At 40.7% G+C, this 24,002-nt stretch overlaps 1 protein-coding gene across 2 annotated transcripts; it reads right to left on the reverse strand.

Annotated features, from left to right (window-relative positions):
• Positions 1-8,764: 8,764 nt before the first annotated feature.
• On the reverse strand, positions 8,765-23,735 carry si:dkey-33c12.4 (uncharacterized protein LOC560112 homolog). Of its 2 annotated transcripts, none has more exons than XM_039785205.1 (18): positions 23,576-23,735; positions 23,265-23,317; positions 22,332-22,407; positions 19,518-19,669; positions 19,333-19,416; positions 19,176-19,232; positions 18,865-19,065; positions 17,993-18,184; positions 17,563-17,617; positions 17,372-17,462; positions 17,137-17,278; positions 16,444-16,548; positions 15,916-16,024; positions 15,632-15,818; positions 14,920-14,994; positions 14,518-14,620; positions 13,754-13,860; positions 8,765-13,346 (listed from the first exon to the last, which is right to left on the reverse strand). In XM_039785205.1, the coding sequence occupies exons 1-18, from the start codon at positions 23,601-23,603 to the stop codon at positions 13,211-13,213; spliced, it is 1,953 nt and encodes a 650-aa protein (XP_039641139.1). In that variant the 5' UTR covers positions 23,604-23,735; the 3' UTR covers positions 8,765-13,210. The 2 variants fall into 2 exon arrangements, with proteins under 2 accessions (XP_039641139.1, XP_039641138.1); XM_039785204.1 differs by having other exon boundaries at positions 17,993-18,187.
• Between the last annotated feature and the right edge of the window lie 267 nt (positions 23,736-24,002).

The raw sequence follows: 24,002 nt of genomic DNA on the forward strand, positions 1-24,002 counted from the left end.
GGATTTAGCAGCATGGCTCTATATATTGATGGCAGTGTGGGTCGGTCGGTCAGACTGAAATATCTCAACAAATATCGGATGGATTGCTATTATAATTTTGTACAGAGATCACCAGATGATAAATCTTACTGACTTTGGTGACTTTGGTCCATGATTTTCCCTCTAGTGCCACCATGACATTTGTGATTTTGAGTGAGACGTCTCAACAACGATTGGCATACATTTTTGTAAACACATTCTTATCCTCCTCAGGATGGATTTTATTTACTTTGTTGATCCCTTATCTTTTTACCTGCTGTCATCATCAGGTCAAAATATTAATTTTGATTTGTCCAATATTTGGTTTTTGGTTCCAAGTACCCGCAAAACTCATGACATTCCCATCAGCTTCAGCTGTAATTTGTGTTAAGCGCTAATTAGCAAATGTTAGCATGCTGACAGACGAAACTAAGATGGTGAACACGGTCAACATTACACCTGCTTAGCATCAGCTCGTTAGCGTTTGATTGATAATGTTGGTTTAAGTACAGCTTCACAGAGCCCCTAGCATGGCTGTAGACTCCTAATCTTGTTCAGCATTTAAACCCAATGTGACGAGAGTTTTAAAACAGAACCTCGCGATTCATAAAAGGACAACATGTACAAGATAAACTGAACAAAGAAGTGCAATAACAAAAAATGCCAAAGAAGACAAAAGCATCTTTTTCAGTTGATGAAAAATATGAATATAAGTAATAAGACAAGCAGACAGGGTAAAACATGTATTGAACTGTCAAATGAAATGACACGGTTGTGACTTCACTTGTAATTACAGCGTACAGAAGCTTGACTGGCCAATTTTTGATAAAAAAAAAATGTGAGCAGCCGTAATCAATGTTTATATTTTACAAATGCCAAACCAGCTGAATTGAGTTGTCATTCACTCCAACCCTTAATTTTCCAGCCGCAAATTATGTTTCTACATTAATAATGATAGACTTATATCTGAGGAGCAAGGCTTAATGTTGCATGCTGCCAAAAAAAAAAAGAAATGGATTTCCATTTCTTTAGCGTCATCCTCTGTAATATAACCCGTTCTCAAACTGACAGCTCTGAAACAGGGTGAATGAGAACCGGCTCCCAAGGTCTAGGTCACGGTTTGGGCTGATTTTGGCTCAGAGGCTCTTCTTATTGTCAGAAAGCATCTTCATTTGAAATTCACGCAACATAAAGTCAGGTTTGACTGGCAGCATGAGCAGCAGGGCACACGGGGGTTGTAATATCCACAGGAGCGGAGCAAAGATGGATGGATCGGTTTTCTTGCTGCACATTGATTTCCACATTTGGGTGATTAAGTTTATTATTTGGCCCGCGGCTAAATTAGCATGTGATTATCCTGGGAGCGAAGCATATTTAACTTCTGAGAACAAAGGAGAATCACTTTGGTCACCTGAGTCTCTTTTCTGTGGGGTGCAGGAAGAGAAAGAACATGGAAGCGTTTGGCCTGGTTGCTTTGGCCTGGGACTGTGTTTAGCTCTGCGGTTCCTCTCAGTCTGCCTCCTTCCCTCTTTTTTTCTGTTTCCCCCTTTTCTTTGGATCCCCTAGCAAACATTTCTCCCCGACTCTTTTGTTTGCCAAGATCCAGGTTACCATGGCTACCAACTGGCGCTCTATGAGCACCTCATCCCTCATCTAAATATTCCTAGTTATCTATGGTAATGAAATGCACACACCATTATCTGGCTTAATGAAATACACTCCATTGTCTATGATTAGAGGGAGAAAGCTTTATTTCGGAGTAGTCTTGGGTTACAGTGTTCCCTGGCTGCGTTAAACAACTGCACCGCCATTGGCGATTTGGGCTCTTTCCGACTCTTTTTTCTGTTCCGTGGACAATAAAGAAACTATGTCCAGTTGCTGTGAGCAGCCCTGCTATGCAGCTTATGTGCTACACTGGCTGTTTGATTGCACTAATTGGCCGGTCTGCGCTCTCTCTGCCTCGTGACCGACTCGCCGCTGCGAATTCTGCTTCCAAACTAATGCAGCCCATTAAAAAAAAGACCGATTATGACAATAAACCTTTACATTATACCCGTTTTGACAAGACTACAACATAACAGGCTGCAGAAGAGCCACGTTGAGAAAAGCAAGCACAAGCAGAAATAGAACATCATTATCTAACAGTATCTGAGCTCAAAATCTTTTGCCTCTTTTGTGTGCGAGGAAGAATGAGCCAAATCAACTCCTTCCCGTACAGCACTGCTCATCTGTGCTGTAGTTTTTCACGGTCTTTGAAATCCCTTTGAAAAATCAGGAGCATCATAAAACCGCTATACCGTAAAGATTTGCATCTGATATCACTTGTTCCCCCTCAGTGATAAAAACAGTGAGTGTGTATTTTTTGTAGGAGCGCATCTGTGTGAGTGTGCCGGTGTCTATTTCCAATTCAGGCCGGGGTAATATCTGCAGATTGGGTGGTTAAGTCACTCTGCCTTTCATGAGCCAGTCCTGTCACTAACAGTTATCTCCTCACTGCCCTCTGAGGAGTTGTCTAGGTGAAATGATTCTCCGAAGCTCTGAATAATGCATGAAATTACGTAATGCAAATGGAGGCTTTATTTCCCCTGCCTCTCGCAGATGCAGACGCCGGGGCCACTGTATTAAAGCAGCAAAGGAGAAACAGTGGGAGTCCCCAGAGTAAAGGAACTACAGCAGGGAGCGAAAAGGTCAATGATAAAAACCCGGGGCTTCTCCTCACATGCAGCTTCATCGAGTATGAGTTGGAGTTATTGCGCGCTGCACTGCAGAATTGCAGAGCCGAGCGGGCGCTATTCACGGGGCTACCATGGGAGGCTTATTGTGTGGAGGCAGTGAAATATTCATTAAGCAACAGCCTGGATGGTTTCCATGCTGCCTGCCTGTAAACAGATGCCCAATCAAACATAAATAATAACAGTAGGGGAGAGCGAACGGCGCTGAATTTGATCCGATCAAGAAATGACACTCGCCTTATATGCACCAAATTAGGCAACACTAAACTGTTGTCAAGTCCCTGCTTCAACAAGTAGATGAGCCTTTCCCACCATCCACTTTTTTTTTCTTCTCTCTGTGTGTGTGTAGTGGGTAGACCTGAATGGCATTAATTGCCCCCTAAGATGACGGGCAGATGAAAGTGAGGTGGTGGTTTGCTGTGGGACATGGGGGCCGGTTACAAAGAGAGGCTGAGGACGGCTGGCAGGTCTCACAGACTTCAAAAGCAGATAAAGGGTCTTTTTACACAAAGGATCCTCTTTTTTTTTTCTTTTTTTTGCTTAATCTTCAGATTCGGGGGTTTATTCGTGCCAGCCTCCTCGCCTTTGTCCACTATTGTGTCAGGTTTTAACGTCAGAGGATTAAATTGCTGTTGCGGAAATCATTGTTTGTGTTTTCCTCCAACCCGCTGCCTTCCATTGTCCCGTGACATAATCGACCGCTCGCTAACAATATGAGAGGTTGATCTCTTTCCTTTGGTGAGAAATGAACAGTGGATGGATCTGGTCACCTTGTTTGTCTGAGGAAACAGTGGCATAATATGTTGTTTTGTTTAGGCAGAGAGCTCTTAACTCTTTAAGTAGCTTTAAAAAAAAAAAAAAAAAGAGGACAAGGAGGTCTTACTCGTGAGCCTCAGAACAGAGAGAGAAAACACTGATCTGCCATTGAACATAACAAATGTGAGGTCGGTTTTCTTTTCTCTGCAAACAAAGGAGGTCTGACCAGAGAAAATCAGAGTGAGACCACATCGGTCCAGAGGAATATGTCAAACCTATTCGGAATTGGGAAAACTCTTAAACACAAAGAAAAAGCTAATTTTTCCTTCTCTGTCAGGTGCTCTTATGTCTGCCCGGTGTATCTGCCCGGAGCTTCACCTACAGCCCAGATTCCTGTCATTCTCCAGTGAAAGTATTGGTCTCCAGCTACACAGCCAGCCCTCCATCTGCCCATGAATAGGACCAGTCACATTTCTGATAGCATTTAATGAAAAATCTGCCCGGGCTTTGGAGGGGAGGGAGGGGGATGAAGGGTGGATACGGAGGGAGGGTTGGGTTGTGGGGGCTGTTTGCATAGGAGGGCTCAACAAAGAGTGCCTTTCACTGGAGTGGAAAGCCTAGATTGCTCCCTCTCCCTCCTCGCTCTCTCATTTTGTCTTTTTTGATTCAACATCAAAAATGTGCCAAATGACTGGGCAGAAACTCCCAGAGGTTTTCAATGTGTGTGTGTGTGTGTGTGTGTGTGTGTGTGTGTGTGTGTGTGTGTGTGTGTGTGTGTGTGTGTGTGTGTGTGTCACACAAAGGGACAGGTGTCTTGCGGTTTAAGGTGGCAGTGGTGAGGACACAAAGGTAGCAAACATTCGGCGAGGCTTCATTGAGAAAGATATGGTCCTCAGCTTGATCCTTGTTCAGTGGAAGAATCTGGAGCTTGTTTATACATGACTTAATCATAATAAAAATAACATTATACTTGTCCCAATGTCCCTAAAACTATAAAGGATAAGGCTGGTGTAATTCTTAATTTTTTTCCTCTCCACCTCTCAATACTTCCCTGTCTGTGGCACCCAGCCCTGAGCCCATTGGTTCTTACTAAAGACATCTTTAAAAACAGGTCACACAAATATACAGTTTCATTTGTTTAAAGATTAAATAATTTCCTAAAGCAGCTTGGCACTGTAGTTGTTAGCAAACGCCACTCAAATAAAAGTAAATAGTGTATTTGTTGGGGACTATTTTCATTTGCAGATTAATACACACCTGGTATACAGTGTGTGGGTTCATAGTAATGAAAGAACATGTCATCCAGTGCAACAGTGTGGCTCATTGATGTTTTTATTTATTTGCAGACAACAACGGAGCTGATTTGACACCGATTTGTTGACATGAAGAGAAACAGACATATCCGTTGATGATCTTGTGTGCCAACATGCAGTCATTCTGAGCCATATAATTAACCCTCCTGGCTCCCAATTTCTTATGTGGACAAAAAAAAAAAAAGAAGATTCTGCTCCTTTTCTGTGCATGCATGAGTGTGTTTGCAACACTGGATGACGACACTGTCAGGACATCTTCCCGCTTCTTCCTCCTTTGTTTACACGACCCACAACAGGTGCGAAAAGCTTTCTTTTCCTGCTCTGACATCAGATAACAGGCTTCACTCGTTTCTCATTTCCGACAGACGGGACCCAAATGTCTTCAGCATTCTGTGCCATCCTTACGATCTCTGCTTTTTGTTGCTTTTTTTATCAAGTAAAGCAAACAACAGCACTTTCTTGTTTGCTTTTGTTCTCCTTGAAGCAGGTCAACCGGACTAAAACTATCTCATTTACTGCTGCAGCCTTAAAGCGCTGGGTTTATCTCCATTCAAATTACAAACAAACCGCTAAGGGCATGTGTTGCTAATAGGACAGCACACATTGATCCTCTTTGCTCATATCTAAAATGTTAATCAATACCCCGAGAGCTTGTGGATTGTCTTTAGAGGAATGTGCAACAGCGAGCTGATCAAGAGTCATCACAGTTTCCCAAGATGCTAGTGTTTTTGAATGTGTTGAATGGATGACTGACTGCGTGGTCTTCTGGGAAACTACACAGCTGAAGGGTTTTGTTGTAAAAGAACATTTCTCTTGCAAGATGAATCATAGCATAAAAGAAAAGTTGGTTATATTTTCAAAGATAAGGTTTTGCATACTCCTTCTGTACAGTAAACAACTAACAGATTCTATAAGCATTCTTCCTTAAACCACACTTTTGCATCAACATTCAACCGTCAATAAGAGAGCTGTGACACATTCTGGTACATTTCCTCCTACTGTGTGTGCACAGACTGGTCTTTGCCTCTAAGCAGTATAGTTCTCCGCCTAAAAGTGATGCTACAGCCTAAACTGTACATGGTGGGTGGTGCCATTTTCAGGGCTGGTCCAGATCCCAGCAAAAACATTCAGCCACTTCCACCAAAGGTGGCGCTATAATGACGTCAAACGTGTTTTTGCCTATAACTCCCACATTCCACATCGCACATTAGAAAACCTTACATCCACATGTTCCTTGGATCGAGCTGAATCACATGATATAGGCCACGCCCATTTCCGCTAACCACCTTTTTCAAACCCCTCCTAGGCCGTACGACCGATCTCTACGAAACCTGGTACATAACATCTCCAGATGGACCTGACCAAAAGTTATCAAATTTTCGTAGCTAGCCACAAAACACGAACTTTAGCATATCTTGGCCAAATTAAATGCTAACAGGAAAATACCTAAATCGGGCCTTTAGATGGCGCTATAATCAACGTTTATGTGTTTTAGCCGATAACTCAATGCATTTAAATGGGACATTTGCGATTGCAATTTCTCTGCCGTAGTAATTGCTATCAACATGGAACTTGTGATCCTCGTTCAGCATGCCGCTCTGAGGGTCTGTACCAAATTTGGCGAAGATCAGCCATTAGGGGGTGCTATAGTAATCAATGTTAATGGTATATTTGCACAGGGATATTTGCAATGGCAATGTACCACAGGCCTTTGCGGCTCACACCTCTCGATATTTACTAACGTTTGCCTCCCCACCGTTACGCTTTGGGTCCCTCTTTTGCGTGCTCCCCGGGTCGTCGGGGGCGACTGGCGCCGGGAGGCTTGGACCCCGTCATAACTGCTTGCAGTTCTAGTATTATTTTTAGAATGGTGATCTTCTTTTCTCGTGGAATTATATTATAATGCAATCTGGGTTATTCTTACACTTTCACCTGCCAAGCTTTAGTTCTTCTCCATTGCTTTACTGGGATTTGAGTATAAAATGAGGTGCTATAACAATTGTTTTCATTCATTATAATAGTTTGATCTGTAAAATGTCAGAAAATGCCATCACAATTTTCAAATTGACGCATTTAAATAGCTTGTTGTAGCTTTCCAAGTATTCAGTACACCCTGGGTGATGAAGTCAATCTCGGCGTGTCCCTCTGCCCAGATACAGATGGCCTGTTTCTGCTTGTTGCTCCTGAAAATCATCTATCCTGTAATGTGTCATTAATGGCAATCACGAACGGCAGGTGAACAGTAGGCTCCAGTAACGGTGCAGCACCGACAGCTGGATAGTGTAAATGTTTGAAGGGGCAGGGGAGGTGGAGCTGGGATGTTTACTTGTTTGTGCAGGGGAGGCTGCTGCACAACTGGAGCCAAATCTTACTGGGCACAATTACCAAAAACACTCAGCGTTCGGTTACCGGGACAAAAAAGAAATGAGGCTTCTTTGTGGTGCAACTGGGACGCTGGTACAGTAGGAGCGGGGTAAACAACAGTGTAATGGGGTAGATTTGACCCTGCATGGAAGCCACTGTGGAGCCCGCGGTCCATGTGCACGTCTGAATGATGATTAACTGTAATTACCTAAGCCGTACCTGGCCTGCATGCCAGGAGGCAGCCCAAGATTAATGGGGCTGTGCCGAAAACGGAACAAAAGCTCACATTTCCGAGGTAATGAATCGCTCTGGTACTAAGGCGTTTTCACATGGTGCTCCCGGGCCCCCAGGGAGCTTCATTACAACGGGAGGAATAGATGGATCCTCTGCAGCAAGCAGGCGAGCAGGAGGTCTTAAATCGTCCCCGACATCCTGGTTGCTACACAGCCTCTATAACCAGAAAGGGGACAAACAGCCTCCTCAGTGCTTCTTAAATGGGTGGTAAACACTACAAAGCAAAGTGCCTTGTTTGCCTTGTCTCACTCGTACACAAGGTGTTTAAACAATAAAGCTCGGTGGTGCAGGCCGCTTCACTAATGTGTAATCGACGCTGAAGCAGTGTTACCAAAATGCGCAGTGAATTATAGTTCCTTACCCATTCGTAAACACCAGAGACTTGAACTGAGCCGACACGCCACTCAGCATTATCCGTATTAAAAGGAAGCAGGTTTCATTTGTACAGGAAGCACTCAGTTTGGTAAAAGCCTGGAGGGCAAGGTTTTATTACAAATGTCTCCTGTTATAAATTACAGTCCACGGATTAACCCACAGATTAACAGTGACATTATTGTAGAGGTTAATATATGTTTTTTTGAAAAATGCAGGACACAAAACGGCCCTGGACAATGTGTGAAAGAAGCCTGTGTGAGATTTAGCGTTAGGAGTTGTGCCGGAATGAATACCGGTGATGTATGGAAGTGGGCATCAATTATTGGAAGTCAAACTCCTTGAGGCAACAATGAGAGGATTTACAGGCTGGGACATTTTTCATGCCCTTGAACAGGTTACCTTCAGATATGTAGGTCGATAGCAAGATGAAATACAACCCGACTGGAGGTTTTAATGATTACAACGCACACAGGCCACATATTTCTTGCCCCATTAAGTCACATAAATACTTGAAGGAAACACAGGTTGAGGCATGCCCAGCTTTACATCACGGTGTGCGCAGTGGTGCCTTGAAAAACCCAAAGGCCCTTTTTGTTTACAAGCCTCTAATCATGTTAATGACACTTTGCTGCCGTACAGGCCATTTCTCAATCGATCACAGAAACAAAGACCAAAATAAAGTGACAACACTTAGGATTTTTGCCTGTGCGCGTCTGAAGGAGATGAAAGAGATGTGAGATTCAACCTTTAAACTGCCAATTTATCAGGGAAGACGACAAAGGGAGTCAATGCCATTATCCTCCCTGTCACCCCAGTGTCTGTGTGGGAACATAAACATGCACATATACGCATACAAATCTGCACTCTTAAATAATTTATTCAAAAGGTAAAGAAACATGAGTGCACATTATGGATGCAGTCAGACAGTTTAATTCAACATTGAAAAATGAAAGCAAGGGTGTTATTAGGACCATTCCAGTTTTCACGTTAACCCATCATAAAACTGCTCACCATAGTTTAAACCATTCTGTAGTGGGTTCGATTTGTTGAATGCTTCTTCCTCCTTCCAAGGCAACCATGGATAAGTCTGGTGATATTTTATATTTTTCCTTTTTGTCAACAAATCCCAATAAAAGACCAAAACCAACAATGAATTGATCCTACTAACATGTATTGCGTGTGTATCCGAGCCTACATAATATTATTCCTCTGTGCCATAGAGCTCCAAAAACTATTAAAAACACATGAGCCGCACAGTTGCACTGGGTGATGTTAGAGTAAGAGTTATGTACTGATTTAACATTGCATTCTATAATAATCAGCTTCATGATAGTTTAAAAAAAAAAAAAAGAATCAAAATCAGGACCAGAGATCTTTTTTTGCGGCTAACATAGCCTTAAAGAGAGACGAGGAGTTGGCTACAGCGGTCTGGTAAACTCACTTCTTTCTAACTGACTCGAGTGACATCACTTGAGTCAATTTATCAGACTGCGTGCAGCTCCCTCTGTAGCCACAAAAAGGCTTTACACAACCTTTTCCCCCACATACATATGCACTATTCCCAAGACCTGTAAACAGACTTTGAGGTGTAAAATCAGTAGAGCTCCCCTTTAAGATGAAAGCGGTTTATTTTGACTCACACACACCATACTGCTGCTGTACCTACTAACAGAGTACCAACTGTGTATTAATCCACAGCTGAAAATAGTCCCCAACGTTCAATATTTACTTCTATTTGACAAGCATTTGCTGAAAACTACAGTGCCCACCTGTTCTAGGAAATGATTGAGCCTTTTTTCAATGAGAGTATGAGGAGATAATATAAAGATTTCCATATTTTGTAGGAACCAGTAGGGCTTGGGGCACATTGCCATAGACTGGGTAAAGAAATAGAAAAGTGTTGAGAGACAGACTAATGTATTGTTGGTTTTGGTCTTTTTTTTTTTTTTAAACCATAGTGGAATGCATGGAAACCAATAAACATGATAATCACATTCAAAACCTGTAATACGACTTTAAATATGACAAAGTAGACTTATGCAGAAAGAGACAAATGATCTCATTAACATAAAAACGCCTGTATTGGTACAGCAGTATGAAAGCGTGAGGATTTATTAATTTCCTGTAGGTCTTTCTTTCTGTGGGTGTTTAACAGCAGATTATCAGAGATGAGTTCGTTGACGGTAGACAAAAGACTTTTCTCCTGCTCACTTCTTAGCAATAGCTACTCCCCAACCAGGAATGACAGTGTGGACAAAAGACTAGACATTAATTTATCTTCCCTATATGACCCGATGCAAATGAGGAAAATGAAAGCAAGCAATCAATTCCCTAATTGGGTTTGCGCTATTTTAACTTGTTAAGGGGGCCTCTGTCTAGATTAAAGTGAAGGTCAATTTCTCATTGTGACAATTACTGTAATCATTTCCACAGTGCAACAAAGGAATCCAGCAAAGGCTTGAGAGGAGACGGCAGTGAAGCAGATGCCTCCCTATTGTGTGAGTCTACAATCTTAACATCTTGTTAATCTTAGTTATCGCATTCATTACAATCTGCAGACACAATAGATTCTACATTTCAAAGTAAAGAATACTATAGGTCACCTTTTATATTATACAGTAGGTCATCTTGGCATAATGAGATTTTTGACTTTCCAGTAGCAACGAAACAAAATCTAGGTCTGGAGTATTTCTCTGTACATATTCCTTAATAAATAAATAAGAAGGTTGAGAGGAGAGAAAAAACACACTTAACTATAATTTTTTTTATTTGAACACTCAAAAACCCAACTAGTCTTCTTGGGATAACATTTGATTAACCGCATTTGGTAAAAACCCTACAGCTGTCATCCGGTTTAGATGTAAATATCGCTAAATCTTGACTGTTGCACAGAAATACCCTGCCCACTTTTAAAAAAGCACACCGTACAGGCAGACATTTCTCCTGTGATATAACTCAAAACTTCGGGCAGATAATTGCAGGCTCACGTAGGACCACATCAATCACAACAAGAATTTGTTGGAAATAAAGCATACAAATAAATAAAAGGATAACTTTATGCTCCTAAATACACACACTGAAATGTTTTAAGGGTCATTCCTTTAAAAAAGGACAAGCAAACAGCAGCAGCAGCCCTGCTGGGAAGGTTAGGAGGTTCGAGCAGAGGCCTGTAAGCTGAGCGGCTGCAAAGCTGCAGCGGAGCATTTATTTTGGCTTCCTGAGGAACAAATCAGACGGTTGATATACGCCGTGAGTCAGCTACTCCCTCGTGTAACATCAAACGTTTATTTACCAGCGGAGAGAAACCACAAAATTAGAATAAAAATGTGATTATGTATCCCTGCGCTAAAAGCAATGCACTCAATTACTCCAACTCCAAACTTCTCTAGAAGGGGAGTGAGGAGGCCTTTTTTTGCTGCATAGCCATATATCAAAAAGCAAGTAATGGGAGAGCAAAATGTCATGTCTGCTGGTTCATTTCTGTTAGTGTGTTCTCTTTTTTCCCCCTTCTGTTGAGAGGGAGAGAAATCTGTTGAAAGCTCTACAAACCATGCAGCCTTTTAACAAGATGCACTTAATCTTCCTGGTGTTTGCTTTAGTTAAGTAAGGGATTGGCTTCGTCCGGGCCCAGGAGTGGTGGGATGTTGATGATCGCTAACCTCTTATCAGTCTTTATCTGCATTTGAACAGGTTTCTAGCAGGGCAAAGCCAAACAGACCAATAAGATTAAATATAGACCCATTTTGCAAGTTAGTAATGTCCCAGTGCTTTCTATGGGTTCAACCAGAGTTCATGTTATTAGTATTACAGGCCTTTCATGCTTTCAAATCTCACACAGATCAGAAGGGCTTTGGGAGGTATGCCACTGTCAGCCAATTAATGCCCACAAGAACAGCTGTTCTGCCTGTAAGGTCAAGACTAAGCACTTTTCACAGCTAAATGCCTCAACTTTTTTTTTTCCCCCGCTTCAACCTCGTTTTTAGGTAATTATTCAGCTCTCTGGGAACGTTTTGTAATTCACACCTCAAACATTGCATAACAGGAGTCACAAAAGTGGCCTTGAAATGCTCGAGTCAAATAACAAACCTGCCAGGCTTTAGGGAAGAGGGATCTACACAAATCCCACCCACATTAAGTGAGAGGAGACGCAGTCAGGGGGATTGAAGCGAGGCATTTAAGGCTTAGAAGAACCTCGCTTCAGATAAAATCTCAGGGACAATAGTTACTTTTCAAGCGTTTTCCTGGCACTTTGCTCTAACTCGGGCTGACCTGAGATGAGGGATTCTCGCTCAAGGACACTGCAACAGGATATGCAGCTGCTGCTGGGATTAATCTGGTTATGTTTTAGTGGTGGGGCAGTAAAAACCACTGGGCCTCTCATCTTCGTAGTAATATCCCAAATTACATTGAGTTACATGCTGAGGCTTGAATAATCCCGCTCACAAATCATGCTTTAGCGTCATGCAGCTTATCATGGGGCTGACTTTATTATTCTTTGTAGTGAGTCATCCAGGCCCATCTATACTGTTCCACCAGTCTTTGGTCTTGTACTGTATATAGCAATGTATTGCATGACATCAACACTCTTTCAAAGTTGAGGCTTTAATTCCCTCTGGGGCTGACCCATGATAACCTGCAGCCACAGTGCTACTAAAAGGCACTTATTTGTGTCCAAACATCACTACACTTAAAACCATTCCTCCAACAGACATGACATAAAAAAGAAAAGAAAAAAGGTATACATAATATACATAACTACTGAACTCAACCCGATCTAAACAAACCCAATGCCCCAGCAATCATATTACAGGGCAGACTTTCAAAATGAAACCTAACACATTCAATGTGCCGATAGCATAACTGCTCATCAATCACAGCCTTAAAAAGAAAGAATTCTTTGCAGCCCCAAAGTTGAGGGATAAAGGTAACAGTGCCACCTGGTGGTAACTAAAAAAAACAACAAACAGAAAGATCTGTTACATCAATTTTAAAACAATAGCAAAGCAACAAAGTAAAAAATCACGTGTTTTAACACAATCTTTAAACAGATTAGCTAATCACACATAATCCCTGACAAACTCCTATTGCAAAAGAATGTTCAAAGCTTGATGCACATAAATTATTAATATAATGTAGCTTGGGGTTTCCTTTGTATTCTTACAATGATTGGCCATCATGGTGCAAACATTTCCAAAAAAACACGCAACCGAATCTGAACACAATTAGTCTTTTTTGCCGCCAAAACTTCACAAGAACCAAAACCGAGAAGAAACCGAGGCGACTGAAAGCAGCCCAGTTTGGAACAAGCACTGTTCAAATGTCAAAGGAAACGATGCATGCTTATAATTTTTTGATTTCCTACATGTTCACATTTCCCAGTCTACTGGTGAATTTGTCCTTGTCAATGTGCTTGTGCTCTGGGACGTGTCTGTAGGTGCAGTCCTGCCTCATGCAGCCGGTGGTCCTCCAGAAAAAGCACTCCTTCTTGTACGGGCTACAACAACGGCAAAAACAATTTCAATTCTAGGGATGCATGTCAAAGTTTACGGTGGGCTTTAAGTACTGCTAAGATCAGGAGACCTGAAATGACAGGGTTCCTTTTTGCCTCTAAATAGCGGCAACATAACTAATATGAACAAAGACAATGTAATACTAGTTATTTCTTACTTTGCATTTATAGAAATTAAAAGTTTTGAAAAACAAGTCTTAACTGTGTAAAGCTAACTATTAAGGAATCCTATGCATATGTGGGAGAAATACAAACTATACATGCACCGTTTTAAAACAAGACTGACAATAATCTAGATTTCCCCCAAAACCATTACCCTTGAAGTTAAATCTAAACTCGGAAGTGAAATAGAGATTTGACCAATGCGAGGGAGAATAATAGCATCTTCTTACCCGGGGCGAGAATATGGGTCAGTGGCGGCCGCTCTGGACATACCTAGTCCAACGGGGATTTTACTGGGATATCGCACAGAGAGTGGAGCGCCCTCTACCACCATTCCCTGAAGAAGAAACAGACATTAAACATCTTAGGCCAGCCGCCCAACAGAGCTGTACTGGAGAGCCACACGGCTTAGAAAAGAGAAGAAGCTTTACAGACAAACAACTGATCAGATTTATGTTAGAGTTGATTTATGTGATGGGAAAACAATGCTACGGTTTCAGAGGAGCGGACAGACTTTAAAGCATGACTAACTTTACAGAGTTAAAGAGCTGCAGTTGTTACTCACTGCTTAAATAGCACACAATCAAAATAAGTTTCAACTTCCTGCTCTACAACCTGCCAAGTTTTGAATACAGACACCCTAAAATATTTTCTGATTTGCTTCTTAACTTTATTTTACATTTGCCTGTGAATATACATTCTCTTTGGGAACCTACACATCTTTAAATTTTCAACCCCATACAAGACCTTCATTGTGTGGCTCCGCATAAAGATTTAGGTCACCGTTAGCTGTAATAAACACTTTGCTGCTGATGGTGAATAAAAAATGTGTCCTGCCTAAATGAAGATTTACAACAAGAGACATCACAATAATGTAACATTACATACGCTTATTTCTACTTTCTCAACTGTTCCAATTGGTCAAGATTGACACATCAGCTAGATACCAGAACAAATAATATGCAAATACCATTTAAAGTAAACCGATACATACATTAATACAGTGGATGGCTCTGTCACAGTCTTCTTTTTTGGCGTAGTTCACAAAGGCACACTGGTGTTCCAGCAGCATCTTGATGCTGTAGACCGTCCCAGCTCTGAGAGTGAGAGAGAGAGGGAGAGAGAGAATCTTTCATATCCCTGCAGGGCAATTTGCCACAGCTTCGAGTCAACACAGGTGAATACACTCACACATCACTTTAGCAGCCATTAAATCGATAACAATTTCAGAGTCGACAAACACATCAATATTTCGCAAGACCACAGCATCAATATTTCAGCGTATGCATAACGCTTTAATATTTTTATTCTACTGCCATTTTCCATTCTTGTTGGGTCTGTACACTCAGACATCTGACTGTGACAAAGTGAAGGAGCTCAGTCTGAGGTACTTTACCTGCTGAAGAGCTCGTGGAGTGTTGAGTAGGTGACAGCAGGAGCCAAGGATCCAACCCAAATGGGGAAAAGATCACTTTACAAAAAACAAAGAGATAAAACAGCCATTTAAAATAATGTTGAACTCTGGATACAATTCAGAAAATGATCCTAAAAAAACAAACAAATCTGTGACCACTCCACATTACCATCTGTTCTTGCTCAATAGTACAAGGGAAAGACCTCCTTAAATCCAGTTAGTAAAGACTAATTATTGCAGCAGTAAATGGACAAACAAACAGCCAGTTGTTGAACATCTGTGCATATGACTGCCAGCATGCAAGAAAAACTAAAAATTAACAATATAAATCACAAAAACTTGAAATAACGTACACAATGTAATATACAATAAACATTTGACCAGTGGTTCCCAACCTGAGGGTCAGGCATGAGATAGATAGATAGATAAATAGATAGATAGACAGATAGATAGACAGATAGATAGATAGATAGATAGATAGATAGATAATTTCAAAATGTTCTCACTTTTGAAAATAGCGGACAGTTTTACCTTCAGGCCTCTAAAACTTTCATCAAAAAAGGTAACAATTTAAGCCACAAGTACACATTGTGTCACTTTAAAAAGGATCACAAGCCAAAAAAAAAGTTTGGGTACCACTGTCTTAGATAACAATTTTCATTTTAAAATACACATTAGTGATTCGCATTCTTACGGTTTGACATAATTCCTTGGACGGGGCGTCGGGGACTTCGAATTCGATCTGCTTTGGCCCAAAGCATCCAACTCTTTGGCCGGCTGCGTTCTAGGACGAGTTGTTTGTCGGACAATCCACTCCCCCTCATCGTCGTCTTCTTCCTGCACCACTGGTTGGTCTGTATTGTCCCAGCCGGCACAGGCATCTGAAGAGAGCCGACAAACGGTAAAAAGACAGTTAAAAACGTCATTGTGGTAACATGTCATCTTTCCAACTTTTGAGGGACATTTTGTGACATTTACCTCCAGGACCCTGATTACCGTCGTCACCAAACAGAGCTTCAACAGCTTCCTCTAACGTGGCGTGTGTTTTCAAGGCCTCGGAGCTCTGCGCCCAGGTGAATCCCATTTCCTAAAATGGAAGTACAAAGACAACCTCCTAAGCGGCCATAGCATACACACATCAAAGCCACAGATGACAGATATACTGACTTTGTCTGAAAAAGAATTCATGAATCCAATTCCAAACTGCTCCAGAAGTGAGTGAGCGTTCAGTGTATAGAAAGTCACATATTATACCTATATCCCCATCATAGAGTATATACTCATATATTATAGAGTGTGCTGTGCAATGTTTCCTGACCACCATTTGGAGCCAACAATGTGCAAAATGACTCTCAGAAACTTACATATGAGCTTTGTGCATTCTCAGAGGTTGTGAACATCTCTACGAGGATTTCTACTGCTTCTTCTCAGCCATTTGGTGAGTGACAGTCTTTTTTGGTGCTATATATTGGCTTGTAAACTGTTGTAAACACAAGCTTCTCCTACCATTAGGTGCAACGTCTGTGCTCGTTTCAGCTCTCGCGTGGCTTCAGCGCTCGAACTTTCCAGCTTCAACACCTCCTTATAGATCAGCGAGGCCTCGTAGTATCTCTGGAGAAGTGAAAGCGGAAATCACAGGCAATAAGTAAGTAATTAATAAGTAATATGCAAGTTTAAAATCTTGAATTTAGTAATAGTTCTTGAGCTAGCATATGGGGAATTAACACTGTAAAGTCGTTTTTGTTTTAGTCGACTAAGATTTCTTTGTCATTTTATGCTTTTTTTTAATGCTGAATCACTCATTTACAATAAAACGTACGAGCACATCTGAGACACACAAGATTTAAAGTCGTGCGTGAGAAACTCAGTTTTACAGGTCTGTCGATTAAATCAACTAAACGATCAGTGAACAAAACCACACGCGCGTTAGTCGACTAAGAATATCTTTCGTTGAGGACAGCCCTACTACTATAAAACCTGCAAACAAAGTATTTAGTAACAACCTCACACCTGTAGAATGTATTGTAAGCTCAGTTTTCTCTGTACTACAGGTTTTTTTTTAACCACAATATTAAGTGTTTTCCTGAAAACGTCAAGCTAGTTGCAACAGTTACTATACACGAAAATAAAAGCCCATCAAGTGTCTGGAAGTATCACAGCGTACGCAGAGTTAACTGGATACAGTGGGTAGTGATTCACCTTGAGCCCACAGAGAGCTTTTCCTTTCCTAAATAAACCTTTTATCCAGTTTGGCTCCATGGAGAGAGCTAGATCAGCATCCCTGTAAGCGTTTTCATACTGCTGCATTCTTTCATAACAGAGGGACCGATTTCCAAATAACCTGAAACACATTAAATGTAATTCATGTCATTAATAGTCACCGCTTCGGTGTGCTTTAATGGAGGCTGAAGTCAATTTAAGTCCATGTTCTTACTTAAATTCCTTTGGGTTGTATTTAATTGCGTCAGTAAAGCACTTCACGGCCATCTCATACTGTCCAGAGGCAGCCAAGCGATTTCCCATACCTGGAAGGCAGAGCAAGGACAGTTGTGCCAGCTTCAGTGCTTTCACTCAGTGTTTGACTTTGCCAAAGTCTCAATGTCGTTAATGTAAAATATAACTTACCAGCAAGCTCTCGGCTTCTTTTTGCCAACTCTTCTGCAGCGGGGTCCATCGTTTTCTGTTAAAGTTGACACATTAGTCTGTGAAGCATGCCGAGCACTACAGGAAACGCTAAATTTGCATGTCACTTTCTCAAACGCCAACTTACGATGACAACCAGTCATCCTATAAAAGATCCATTTACAAATATAATTGAAGCGTAAGACTTTTGTAGAGAAAATGTTTCCAGGCTGGTGATAATTTAAAATAGTGTGTTATATTATATCTATTATATACATTACTGACAGAACATCAGAAAACAAATATTTTTTAGAGATTTGTCATCTGGTGTGACTTAAGTCTGGTAAAATATCTGTCAACCCATGATAGGTTTTTTGGATAAGATTACGCCTTGAAAAAATACAAATACTACGCATGTCTTCAGTGTTCCCACCTCTTTATCGGGTTGAGGTTTCTCTTCCTTCTTTTGAATTTCAGGTTTTTCTACAACCTTTGGCTTTTCCTCCAGGGACTTTTTCAGTAATTTATTTTTTTCCTTCTTCCTTTCTTTTGCAGGCCTCTGGTTACACGTCTCCTCAGGCACCGATTTTGTTGTAGAAGAAATTGAATTATTTAAATCCAAATCCTGCTGATAATAAAACACAAGGTGGTGGTTTGAAGATATTCATCCACAAACAGACTACAATGTTGAAAATCTTGTTTCACAAAGACAGACTTTAACAATAGCTTAGATTGAACAAATAGACCTCAGATAGACATCTAAATTCATCCGTTGCCCAAAGCCCACCTGAATTATGATTGGCCAGTTGATGTACCACAAAAAAAATTATCCACTGATATATGGACGTATCTTTCGCCACGTAAAGTCTATGGGAAAGTGCAGAATCATTAAATCTGACCTGTAACGGATTTGGACCACATATGAAAGTGGCCCAAATCACAACTGGAAAAGACTGGATGCCACGTTACTTGGGCTGTTCACACGGTCATGAAAATAAAATGAAAATCCGATTTGGGTCACTTTGGCCTGCAGTCTGAATTTTGCCTAAGAGCAAAATCTAACACTACAGACCGGTCTTTTTGAAACTAACACCAGCTGTCATCCACAGCTGTTTTTTGCATTCATTTGTGAAACTATGACTAAACTTTTTAACAGACATCACTTCTACACACACACAAATTTCCTAAACAAATGGTTTCCTTTTGTGACCATTTCCTAACGTCATATTACATTTTAAAGAAAACAAACACACCGTACTTTTGCTCCTCAATGTGACAAACAGTAATGTAAAAATCTATACAAACCTTTTGCTCCCCATCTGCTTTTTTATTCCCCTCCGCAAAATGTTCTTTTTTATTATTATCACTGCTCTCATTATATGCAGCCGCCGCAGTTCCATTTTGTGTTTTACCAGATTCAGGAGATTCATTTGCCACTGCATTATTTTCAATAACAGGATTTTCTTCCTGATTTTCTGAAGAGTCTGACTTCCCTTGCTCTTCCTCCTGAAATGCCAAAAATGACTAAAATCAGCATGGCCACGAAAACACCCGTTTTCCAAAAACTTATACTGCTGTGAATTACAACAAATACGTACGAGTAACACAAGACTTACAGGTAAAATATTTTTAACTGCATTCTCCTTTTCTATCCGTTTCTTTTCTTTTTTACGCTGCAACAGAAAGAAGAAATGTGTTGTGTGCCACTGTTAAGGGAAAAAAGCAACATCAGCACTCAAAATGTTAAATCCTAACCACTATGCAGACACTGACCAATTTCTTACGCTTGTTTTTCTCAGTTTTCTCTTTCCGTCGTTCCTCTTCTTCTTTCAGTTCCTTTGCATGTTTATCAGCCTCCTGAAAGAAAAAAGAAAAAATCTCTGCGTTAAGCCAATTTTCAGGAAATTCACTGTCTGGGAAAGAACTCTTAAAAAAAAAGAGAAACCAAAGTGTAATACCTCGTCAGTGAGTTGTTTTATTCGTGGATGTGGTTCTAAAGACCTGTGAGCAGCATGTTGTGGACAATAGTAATCATCGTCCTCATCATCATTGTCAGAATATAGGATATCATCCTCCAGCTCTCCTTCAAAGGTCCTTAAAAAATCTAAACCTGGGAGATAAAGAAAAAAATCTAAGCCTTTTCTAGTGCTCTTATGTGCGCTATATCTGTGAAAGGGCAAGTCTGGACCGATTCTCCAGACATTGTCCGGAGTTCATATGAGAGAAACAACTTAAAAGCGTGGCCAATCAGAACAGCTATAGTGCTCTCTCCGACGAGGTCGCACATGTCAGAAGAACTAGAGAAATAGATAATACATTTATTTTTTATAGAGCTTTTCTAGACACTCAAAGACGCTTTACAGTTTTGATAACATAGATACAACAAACAGACAAGGTACATATATAGGTAGATCTAACGAACACTCAGATAATGATGCTTTCTCTCAGGTAGCTCCACCGACAATTGTTGCATTTACAATAAGTGCAAAAAATATTGCACTTGGCATCAAAGGCTAACCATAACCCTTTGAAAAACAGCTCAAGAAAAACAGATACTGAACTGTTAAACATTAAACAGGATGCAATCTGCAGTTTACGGACAAGGATAAAGTGATAGCCTTCCACACCCTCATAATTGGTCTCTGTACAGGACTCCTGTTGGCTCATTACAGCATGTACAGTGGTGCTCATAAGTTTATGAACGCATGCTAAAGTTGACTAAAAAGAGCAATAAAAATAAATCTTTTTGGAAATTAATCTTAATGCCTTAATTAAAAAAAATTAGGAAAAATCCAACCTTTAAGGACACCAATTTTCTTTGTGAATGAATAATGTATTGTAAATAAATAAATGTTCTTCCTTAAAATACAGGGGGCATAAGTCAGTACACCCCTATGTTAAATTCACATAGAGGCAGACAGATTTTTATTTTTAAAAGGTCCCATGACATGGTGGTCTTTGGATGCTTTTATATAGGCCTTAGTGGTCCCCTAATACTGTTTCTTGAAGTCTCTTTCCCGAAATTCAGCCTTGGTGCAGAATTACAGCCACTAGAGCCAGTCCCACAATGAGCTTTCCTTAAAGGGATATAAAAATATATATATATAATAAATAAATATATAATGAAATATTATTTGTTGCATCTCTTTTCGGTGTTGTAATTTGTAGACGGCCCTAAGCACTCTTACTGCCCGGTAGTAACAGCAGCAGCAGCAGCAGCAGCAGAGACGAGAAGCCAGCAGGCAAGTGTTATTTACATACACTTCTGGTGTACTTACAAACTTTACAATCCATCGTTTTATGAGTACATAACCTATTTGTGCAACTGTAGACGTTTGGTATCATTTCGGGCATTATTAGTTGGGTAATGTTAAGAGACACTTCGGATCCATTAGCCCCTGCGCTAAGCTATTCAGCTGATAACGCTTCGCTACACTAACTCGTCCAATGTTAGACCCAGGTGAAAAAAGCTTCTGGGGGCGTGTTTGGCTCGAGTTCATGGTGCAAAGGACCCTAGGGTGAATTACTCCGAACCATCACTTTAAGATGTGCAAGGTGGAGGGTGGGGGTGTTGCCTTGACCAACTGCCACTTTGCTCGTTTGAAAGCCATGATGTCTCCATCTCATGGGTGGGCCATATTCTCTGGGTGGGCAAAGCAGAGAAAGGGGAGGTAACCTTGCTCCTTATGACCTCATAAGGAGAAAGATTCCAGATCGGCCCATCTGAGCTTTCATTTTCTCAAAGGCAGAGCAGGATACCCAGGGCTCAGTTTACACCTATCACCATTTCTAGCCACTGGGGGACCATAGGCAGGCTGGGGGAACGCATATTAATGTTAAAAAACCTCAAAGTGAAATTTGGGACCTGGACCATGGGACCTTTAAAGGCCAGTTATTTCATGGATCCAGGATACTATGCATCCTGATAAAGTTCCCTTGGCCTTTGGAATTAAAATAGCCCCACATCATCACATACCCTTCACCATACCTAGAGATTGGCATGGGGTACTTTCCATAAAATCATCTCTCTATCATCTCTTTATCAGGATGCACAGTATCCAGGAAACTATCAAAAAGTAGTGTTTGCTTGTTACTCCTTAAAAAAGTAATCCGTTACTTTACTTTGTTACACTACACCGCAGACTGGATTCTCTACTCACAGAGTGACGGCTGATTCATTATGAACGAGTCCAGTGCGGGTTGAATGCACATCAGCAGGTCATCGGCGTGACACAGTGTTAGCGTATGTAGTGTCTGTACCGGTCGCGCCGCCACGATGGTCCGTGCATTGTCATAGACACATGCAGCCTCTTTTCTGGAAATCCTTGCGTGTCCGTGCGACAGACACAAGTCCACAGCGGGCTGCTGCGTGTATGTATGAGGCCATCTCCACCACATCCATCACCATGAGGTTGTCAGCTTTGTGTCTGCCTGGCTCAGAGATATTCTAGCACTACCACTTGTAGCTCTAAACCAATGTTGACACCCGATAGAAGAGAAGTGTTTAAGGGGGGGCCCAATCATTACTTACCATCATATTAATCTTATTACAGATTTTAAAGAACATAAGAGTTAAGGTAACCTTAACTCTTATGTTCTTTTAAATCTGTAATGAGTTATTTGGTGGAAGCCATACACTGCAATAGAGATCACAAAACTATGCTTATACCCTGTTTGGTTCCACTGGTTTTAGATCTAATAATACTGGGTTTTGTTGTATCTCCAGTTCTCTTCTCCACCATCACTTTGAAATAACCTGCAACCTGCCTTACCTAATAAGCCAGAGGCAAAGACATCCAGGATAGAGTTTGAAGAATGACGTCCACTTATGAAATCTACCATAGTTTCCTGAGAAAGAGAAAAGATAGGAGACTTTAAATACAACCAACAATGTGTTCATGCTATATCCACACGAACGTGCGTCTACTGTGCAAAAATATTACCTACATACTGCTATATGTAACATACTGCGCAACCCTTCACTCATTTGTTGGGTGTGAAGTTAGTTTTTGACTTATCTGCAGCAGTTACCATAAGAGCTGGTAGAGAATATTGATATTGTAACATTGACACAATATAAGATATTTGTAACTTTTAACTGAAACAGACAGTCGATAAAGCGAGTAGTCAATATTTTTTTGATAATTAATTATTTATTTGTATCATTTGTCAAACTAAAATGCCAAACATTCTCTGGTTTCATCTTCTCAACTGTGAAGGCATGCTGCTTCTCTCTATTTCACATCACTATAAATTGACTATCCTTGGATTTTATGTTCTATTATCAGCATCCATTAACTGTTAAATCTCATTAACTGTGCAAAAGTGTTAACGGCTTACTGCTATAATATACTGTATATTCAGTATACATGTTTTGGCTGTTATCTGCAGCAGTGATCACCAGTTCATGTTGTAACATTGAGATTAGACGTTACCTTAGATTTTGTATTTTGTAAGATGAATTATACCGTAAACAATGTTTTCCTTCTTAAAGACTGCATAACAGTATATTTTGATCCTTTTTTCCTATTGTTGTGAAAAGCTTCCTGTCTTTTAATAACTATGGCAGCTCACACTCAGATTACTTATTGTGTTAGCAAAGGTACAACTGGTGGCATGTCACCAACAACACCCTTTAAATTGGAAAGACCTGTTATGTCACAATAATAACAACTTAAGTGCCCGGGTGCTTGAATCATACTCACATGTGTGTGCATAAGTCTCGAGTTTTCTCGAATTCTTGGTATAGGAGCGCCACCTGAAAGGTAGAAAAGGACACGTACATGGTTCTATTAAACATATGGCTTTAACGTTACAAAGCTTAAGTCGGTAGTCACGGTGATACAGTTACATCAACACTACTTTGGTGCTCACCAAACGCCACAACGTTAGCTAACAAGCTAGTTAGCTAACGTTAGCTAGCTACACATTTGACGAATTAGGTCAAGTTCTGAGTTAAGGAAACTCAGCGACGAATATCACTCTACCAAAATGATAATCACTGCTTAAATATTACCTTTTACAATGTCTTTCTTTTTTGGCATGATGTTATCTTATGTCTTTGTACTGGAGTGCCGCGACTGTGTTTAACGTTATTCGTGTCTGTCTGAGGTAATTTTACAGTTCTACTGTTTTCTTTTTCTTTCCGCGTTTGATCTGGAGCTACCCGGACCTACCTCTCTTGCTTTAACCTTTCAGGCTCATACCCGCCTCCAGGAGGCTCCACCAATCTGATGAAAATTATTGTTTTTTTTTGTTGTGGTTTAGGGCTGTGATTGGATGTCGGCCTGCCAATCCTGGGAAAGTAGGCAGTCTATGCTGGGAAACGCCTGCCTGTCGGCTGGATCTAAACATACATGGATCTAACAGCTAATTAGTTCAGAATCGACTCAATATGATGACGTTTTATATACACGTATTGTTTTTGAATTGGACAGATTTTA

This window comes from Perca fluviatilis, chromosome 20 (genome assembly GCF_010015445.1).
Source record: "Perca fluviatilis chromosome 20, GENO_Pfluv_1.0, whole genome shotgun sequence".
In the NCBI taxonomy this organism is placed as follows: Eukaryota; Metazoa; Chordata; class Actinopteri; order Perciformes; family Percidae; genus Perca; species Perca fluviatilis.